Consider the following 8,063-nt stretch of genomic DNA (forward strand, 5'->3'; position numbering starts at 1 on the left):
TAAACATGGGCATGCATGTACCCCTGTAATATGACTTTAACTCTTTTGGGAAGATTCCTAGAAGGGGACTGGCTGGGTCAAATGGAATTTCTGTTTTCAGTTTTTTTGAGAAATCTCCATACGGATCCCCATAGTGGTTGTTTATGTTTCTACCAACCATGTAGAAGGGTCCTCCCCCACTCATCCTCAGCCTCATTAGCATTTGTTATTATTTGATTTGTTTGATAACGGCCCTTCTTTCTGGAGTAAGATGAAATCTCAGTGCTGTTTCAATTCACATTTCTCTAATGCCCAGAGACACTGTCTATTTTTTCATGTACTTATTCTGAGAAGTGTCATGCGCTGCTGAGAAGGGTCTATTCATTTCAGATGTCCATTTCCAATTGGGTCTTTTATTTTAGGTGACTGATTTTTGTGGATTCTTCATATTCCCTAGATGTTAGTCCTGTGTCTGAGGAATAGATGGTAAATTTTTCTCCCATTCCATTGTCTCTTCATTGGTTGTTTCATTTGCTGTGGAGAAGTTCTTTAATATTTTCTCATTTGTTGATTCTTGGTATTTTTCTTGTGCCACTGGGATTTTGTTCAAAAATTCCTTGCCCATACATACGTCTACAAGAGTTTTGCCTATTTTATCTTCCAGCAGTTTAAGTGTTTCTGTTTTAACACTTAAATTTTGGCCCATTTTTATTTTACTTTAATACATGGTGAGATATATAAATTTAGACTCAAAAAAATCTGCTGCACATGGATATCCAATTTTCCCAACACCATTTATTAAAGAGGGTATCTTTCCTCCAGTGTATGTTTGTGGTCCTTTTGTAAAAAAAATCACATAGCTGTATATGCCTGGGGTTAGTTCTCTTCCTCTAGTCTGTCCCATTGATCCACATTTCTGTTTTTGTGCCACTCCTATGTGTGTTTTTATACTGTAGCTTTGTACTATAACTTCAAATCTGGGATTGTGATGCCCTTGCTTGCTATTATTACCCAAGATTGCTTCTGCTATTCAGGGTCTCTTCCAGTTTCATATGAATTTTTGGATTGTTTTCTTTAGATCCATAAGGAATGTTGTTGGTGTTTTGATTGGGATTGTGTTAAATCTATATTTCAGTTTTGGAAGTATAGTCATTTTGACAATATTGGTTCTGTCTTTCCAGGAATATGGGATAGCCTTCCATTTTCTGATGTCCCTTTCAGTCTCCTTTTTCAGAGTGGTATAATTTTTGTTGTAGAATTCTTTCACTTTCTCAGTTATGTTAACTGATAAGTATTTAATTTTTATTGGTGCTACTGTGAATGGTATTATTCTCCTATTTTATTTCTCAGTGAGCTCATTATTAGTGTATAGCAATGCTATTCATTCTGTTGATTTTATATACTACTACATTGCTAAATTTAATTGTTAATTCTAGGAGTCTTTTTTTTTGGGGGGGTACTGGGAATTGAACTCATGACCTTGCACTTGCCAGGCAGGTGATGTGCCACTGAGCTATAACCCTGGCCCAATTCTAGGAGTCTTTTAGCTGAATTTCTGGATCTTTTAAGTAAGGATCAAGTCATCCGCAATTACTGACACTTTGACTCCTTCCTTTCCTATATGTATCACTTTTATTTCTTTCTCTTGCCTGATTGCTATGGCTAATGTTTTAAGAACTATGGTTAAACTTGAGTGATGATAATAGATATCTTGTTCTTGTTCCTGATTTTAGAGGGAAAGCTTTTATTTTTTCCCCACTGCATGATATTGGGAGTAGGTATGTTATAAGTAGTTTTTATTAGATTGAAATAAGGTCTTTTCATACCTATTTTCTACAGAGTTTTAATAATGAATGGGTGTTGGATTTTTGTCAAAGACTTTTTCTGCACCTATTGACATGATATGATTTTTGTTGCTTGCTTTTGTTTATGTGAATTACATCTATTGATTTTCATGTTGAACAATCCCTGAATTCCTGGAATGAATCCTACTTGGTTATGGTATATGATGTTTTAGATTTGTTGGATTCTGCTTGTCGGTATCTTCTTGAGGATTTTTGTATCTATGTTCATTAGAGAGATTGGCCCATAGGTCTCTTTTTGGGTTGGATACCTGTCTGATTTTGGAATGAGGGTAATGCTAGCATCCAGCAATAATTTTGAGAGTTCATTCCCTTTCAAATTCATTAAAGAGTTTCAGGAGTACTGGTGTTAAATCTTCTCTAAAATTCTTGTAGAATTCAGCAGTAAATCCATTGTGAACTGGACTTTTCTGTTGATTTTTTGTCCAGTTGACCTGTCCATTTGTGAGAATTGAGTAATGAGGTCCCCCATTACAACTGTATTGGTGCTTATCTTATTTTTCATGTTCATTAGAATTTATGAAGTTGGGTGTGCCAATATTTATTATGTATATGTTTATAATTGTTATCTCTTCATGTTGAGTTATTCCTTGAAGCATTATGTAGTGACCTCTTTGCATCTTTGATCAGACTTAGTGTGATATCCATCTTGTCTGAAATCAGGATAGCAACTCCTGTTTTATTTTCCAGTTCCTGTCACATGAAACATTGTTTCCATTCTTTGATTTTTAATTTGTAAACTTCTTTTTGAATTAAATGTATTTCTGGTATACTGCATATCTTTCTTGGTCCATTCTGCCAATCTGTTTCTTTCAATTGGGGAACTGAGACCATTTACATTGAGAGTTATTACTGAGAGGTACTGACTTGTTCTTACCATTGCAATGTTTTTCCTTTTGTTTATCTGCTCATCCTGCCAGGGGTATTCTTTTTAAAATTTTTCTTATTAGCATTTTTGGTCTCATTTCCTCTTTCTAGGATATGCTTGAGAATTCTTTGTAATGCTTTAGAGTAAACCTCTCAGGGGGGTCTCTTGCCAGCCTGACTGCAGCTTGCTGGCCATGGCCATCTGCCATAGGCATTCCTCTCTGTGAGGAACATAACAATGTGATCCCTGAAATGAAGCTGTCTTGGTTACTTTTCTCTTGTTGCTGAGACAAAATACCCGATGCCCAAAATTAAGGAAGGGAAGGTTTATTTAGCTCAGTCTGTGGATGTTTCAGTCCATAATCAGCTGGCTCCAAGGCAGGGTGGCACATGGCAGAAGACAACAGTTCATGGCTGCTGAAAACAGCAAAAGCAACAAGAGCAAAGAAAGAGGAGCACATGAACAAGCCCCTTCCTTCCCTTGTATTGTATGCAGGCTACCTGCCCCAGGGTGGGTGTAGTACTCACTCCTATAATCCTAGGATTGGACCACGAATCAATCACAAATTGTAGAAGCCCACCCCATGACTGTGTGAGGCTTTGGGGAGACATCCAGACACAAACCATAAGAGAAACCAACCCTCGACTGCTCTCAGTCCCAGGTTCAAACAATCAAACCTTCCTTGGAATGGCATCCAACCAATAACTCTCACCAGAGGGTATGGTGGGGACTTGGGCTGTACTCATTCACCAGTTGTACTTGCCAGTGTGTGCTACTGCTGTCTCTCTCTATGCTTATGGAGTCCTCTGCTTTCCCTTTTGCTCTGTACTTTCAGCCTTCCTTTCTCAGGAGCCATGAGCTAGGAGCTTGGGAGAAAGTGCAGCTTGTCCCTTCCCTTTCCCATATTGTGCGGTAGCACAGTTTTTGAAACCGATCTACATGAGACAGAAGACTATGTTTTATTTTTTTAGATTTCTCTTTAATTACTCATTTCCTTTGTTTGATACTATAGTTACCTAAATTCTTATATTACAGGAATATCATAGATCAGCTGCTCCCTTTAGGCTTTTCCATTTTTTGTCATTTTGGGTAGTGCTGGATTTGAATCCAGGGCCTGATACATGGTAGGCCCTGAGTTATATGCAGGGAGACATACTAGTACATGCACCACTGAGTTACATCCCCACCTTCTTTCCAAGTTATTTTGAGTAAGGAACTAACTTAAGCTTTTAAGAGATAACTCTGGGCGTTGAGTAGGGAATACACATGGGAGAAAGAGGCAAGAGAGTGGACACAGTGAGATCATGAGGTCAAAGCAATGATTCAGTGGAGACGTGATATTAGCGTGGGTCAAGGTACTAAGGCTGGCTGGGGTAAGAAATGGCAGGTTTGGAATACGAGCATTCAGGAGGTGATCTAATGTTTCCAATACGAATATCTCTTCTTCCCTTCCCTCCCATGCTCAGGTGTTGTCTCCCACTCTCCTCCTGGGACAATTCCGAGACGCCTACTCTCTGCCACTTCTGGGGAGCCAAGGAACATGAATGGTGAGACAGACCACAAAGGGCCCTAATTCCCCACCAAAGTTCATTTTCACTATATAAACTCTCTGCGAAAGATGTTTCCCCCAATTACCGGGTTCAGAAGCTGTACTGAATTAAAGAAGCTTCAAGGAACCCTTAAGCTTTCAAGAAACCCTCTCTGCACAGAATGGCTTCTCTTAGATACTACATGAACTTCCTGGGTTGCTGTGATAAGTTGCTTTACTACATTTTGTGATCTGAGGGTGGACAGACTCAATGGGCATGAGCAGACTGCACATGAAGTGTAATCCTAGGTGCAAAAGCAAAGAACCAAAACTACCTGTGCAGAAATTCTGAGATCATGCGCAACAGCTGACTGTGAAATACAAACTACTTTTTGTCTATTTAAGCTTTACTCCTGCATCCTCAGAGAGGTAATCTGAGAATTCTACCTTCTGTGCTGTCTCCCTTCTGATCAGGCATGAGCCTGAACTGAATGGTATTGCTTGTATCATTGTGATTTGTATCTTACAATGAAGAAAAGTCCTTGGACTAAATGTAACCATTTAAACCTCTCTGCTCCATCCTTCGTCTTACTGTCGGAGCCCCTTTGATCCACTGCCAGCTCTCTATGGCGACTTAATCCCTTCAATTCATGTTCTAGGGAATGGTAAAGAATTCTAGAGTCCTTGCCACACCTAGGACTCATCATGATGGTCCCTCTGTCCACATTACTGTCTTGGTTGTCTTTTTTCCCTGCTCCAGTCTGTCATCAGATGAACAGCCAGTCACCCTTCCTGCAGGTGCCCCATAACCTAGGAGCCCCTTTTCAGTTTTCAAGGGAAGAAGGAAAAAATTTTCATCCATCCCACTTGATTCACTATCTGATTTCCCAGAACTCTCTTTGACAGTTTCCTTCTTGGACAAATGAGGGGCAAAGGGATTTCTTTGGATCACACTGGGAAGTGGTGAAACAGAATCTTTGGCTATAAATAAGCCAGCATTTGAGTGGCCCTTTTTAGAACAGTGATTGTGTAATACAAGCTTTCCCCAGAATTGATTTTAGTTGCCAATTTTAAGGCCACAATATAATTCCACTCACTCTTCTATTAGGGATGATTCTGAGGTTTGAGGCCTCATAAAAGGGATGTCATTTGCTGAGATGGGAGAATGCTGAGAGTAGGAAAAATTAACAAAGAAAATATAGGTTTTGTTTCAGGCATTTTAAATTTTAGATGAGTACTAAGCAACTTGTGAGGATATTTGTTTAGAATTCATGGTAGAGGTCAGTGCCAGAAACACACTATGGGACAAATCAAATCAGAGTGCAGGGGAGATACAAAAAGAGATCACTAGAACACACACAGAGGGCAAGAGAAGGGGGCTAAGGACATCCTAGGTATTTCAACATTCACATTTAGGAAGAAGAGGTGAGGCCAGCAATGGAGACTGGAGTAGTCAACATGGATGAAGATGACAAGGATATAACTAGTCCCTGAGGCCAAGTAGACTGACCAAGGAGCGCTGAATATGTCAAGGGGCAATAACAAGAATGGTTTCCGTAGAACAGTGGCGTAAAAAGCCTAACTGATGTGACTTGAAGAAAAAATGAAGACAGTGAAATAGAGTGCATACTGATAACTTGAATTTTGCTTTAAAGGGGAAAGGGAAAATTGGAACAACAAGTGGAGGAAGATTTAGGATTAACGCAATACCGTTTATTCTGTAAGATGGAATGTACTGCACAAGATTTAATGCTAATACAAATGTAGAAAAGGAAAAAGTCTGACGGAGGGAAATGAGCAAACAATTACAATTATAATAATAATAACAGTTAAATAATAGAACGTTATAATTTTATCCCTAAGTAATCTAAAAGTAAAAAAATATATATATCATGTAAGTTGCTGTTAAAGGTGATGAAAATTTCAATTCAAATTACTTGAACCCAGGAAAAGGAAATAATTTTGTCATACAAATATCAATGAGAAGCATACATGATGGATCACAGAACTGGGAGAACATTCTGAGAATCTAGAGATTTACCAAGTCTTTTCCACCAGTTGCCTCGTGTCTTTGTTTTGCTTCTCAAGAGTACCACAGGCTTCCTATTGGTTAGGATTCTCTACAGGAGCTGAATTGTTATAATATGTGTATAATTATGCAAAGGGATTCATTAGGTAGGTTACAGGATCTAAAAGTGCACAATGGCTGCTTATCTGCTGCAGACAGAGAGGATCTAGTAGCTGTTCAGACCAAGGAGATAGAACCCACAGAATAAGCAAGATCAAGAATGCAACAACAGTCCAAGGTCAAAGACCTGGAAGGGCCCTGGAAAGTAGCTGGTAAGAGTCTGCACTGGCATGCTGAAGAAACTAGAGACGATGTCCAAAGGTGAGGGCAGCAAAAGACACACCCACTAAGATTGGACCTCCTTCTAAACACACGAACTTCCTTCTTTCCCTTTTTGTAAAATTCCACCCGGGCTACAAGCCTGTTGGTTGGTGCTGCCCACACCACAGTGTGTCTTCTCACTCAGTCTTCTGGTCTACATGCCAACCATCTCCACAGACACAGCCAGAACTGTGCTTCACCAGCCTGCAAGGCATTTCCTAATGCAGTCAAGTTAACATCATGACTAAGGATCGTAGGCTGGACTAAGCTTTTAACACGTGAACCTTTCCATGACATACAAGATTCAAAGTTAGTTTCATATTAATAGGAGACTTTAGATAAGATCGTGTCAGCTTGCAGAATATCAGAAGTGTGCTCACAAACTCGAAAGCTTGTGTACCTCTTAAGTGATATTATTCCATGTGTAACATGGATAAGCAATCAGAGATCAAAATTTAGCTAGTCAAATCCAGCTAAGCTGGTGTCACCTTGAGCCAGATCACACCAATGTCTTTCTGATTCATCAGTTTGAACAGTTTTACTGCTTTCACAGGCAAGGGGAACTCTGTGCACAATTTAGATGTTAATGAAGGGTACCTCCTTTTCAGCTTGGAGTCTAAAAAATGCAAATCTCGTGGAAAGAGAGGTACCTTCATATCGATAACTAATCCCAATAGTTACAAAAGAATGAATGTAACTATGTGGACAGGACACTGCCCTTCACAAGCAGTTTTTCATTTGAGCCTCCCTATGTTATTGTTTGTGGGTAGAGATAATAGAAATAGTCACCCGGGGTGGCTGAGGGCCCCGCCCTGGATTCCACAGGTGGGTGCAGCTCCCGGGCTCCTGCTCTTGGCCCTACACCTCCAACAGCTTCTGAAGCTGCACTTTCCCCCTCAACAGTCAAGCGTCATTTGTAAGGTGATTTCCAAATTTCAGCTGACAAGAGCCAAACGAGTTTGGAAAACGGGTTAATTTGGCGGTGGTGGTATCACTCTCTGCGTGGTTCACCCAGCTAAAAAGAATCAATAAAATAGAAAATGAAAAAATTTAAAGGTAAAGAGGCGCTGTCGAGGTGTAGCTCAGTCAGTGACAGCCTAGATGTGCAGGGCTGAGCTACAGCCAGGCGGGAGGTGGGAGTTGCAGGGTGGGCGTGGAGAGGAAGAGGAAGGCGCGGGCAGAGCTGACTTAGGCTTGTTTCTCCCCCAGGCACAAAACGGAGTCTAGAAAAGTACCGGCCTCAGAACCCCTCTTAGAATTCATACAGCCTCACAGATGCAAAGTTACCAACAGAACTACCGCCCAGTAACCGCGTGGTCCTCGCCCTTCCTCGGGTGACTCCTCTACACTGGGCACACTCTGAGCACACCCGGCCTTTCTGGTTGTTCCCAAACTGCGAGCTGCGCGCGTGACTCCGTTGGCACCTCGGGCGGGGCG

The 8,063-nt window shown here is 40.6% G+C and overlaps 1 protein-coding gene across 1 annotated transcript in view; it reads left to right on the top strand.

The window, feature by feature from the left end:
- Positions 1 to 4,200: 4,200 nt before the first annotated feature.
- LOC102019994 (dehydrogenase/reductase SDR family member 7) overlaps positions 4,201 to 8,063 on the top strand; it is an 18,194-nt gene continuing 14,331 nt past the window's right edge. The window contains exon 1 of the mRNA XM_005399185.2: positions 4,201 to 4,256. Within this exon, the coding sequence (XP_005399242.1) occupies positions 4,250 to 4,256 (7 nt within the window). The 5' untranslated portion in view covers positions 4,201 to 4,249. The remainder of the gene's footprint in view (positions 4,257 to 8,063) is intronic.

This window comes from Chinchilla lanigera, unplaced genomic scaffold (assembly GCF_000276665.1).
Source record: "Chinchilla lanigera isolate Chin_1 unplaced genomic scaffold, ChiLan1.0 scaffold00065, whole genome shotgun sequence".
In the NCBI taxonomy this organism is placed as follows: Eukaryota; Metazoa; Chordata; class Mammalia; order Rodentia; family Chinchillidae; genus Chinchilla; species Chinchilla lanigera.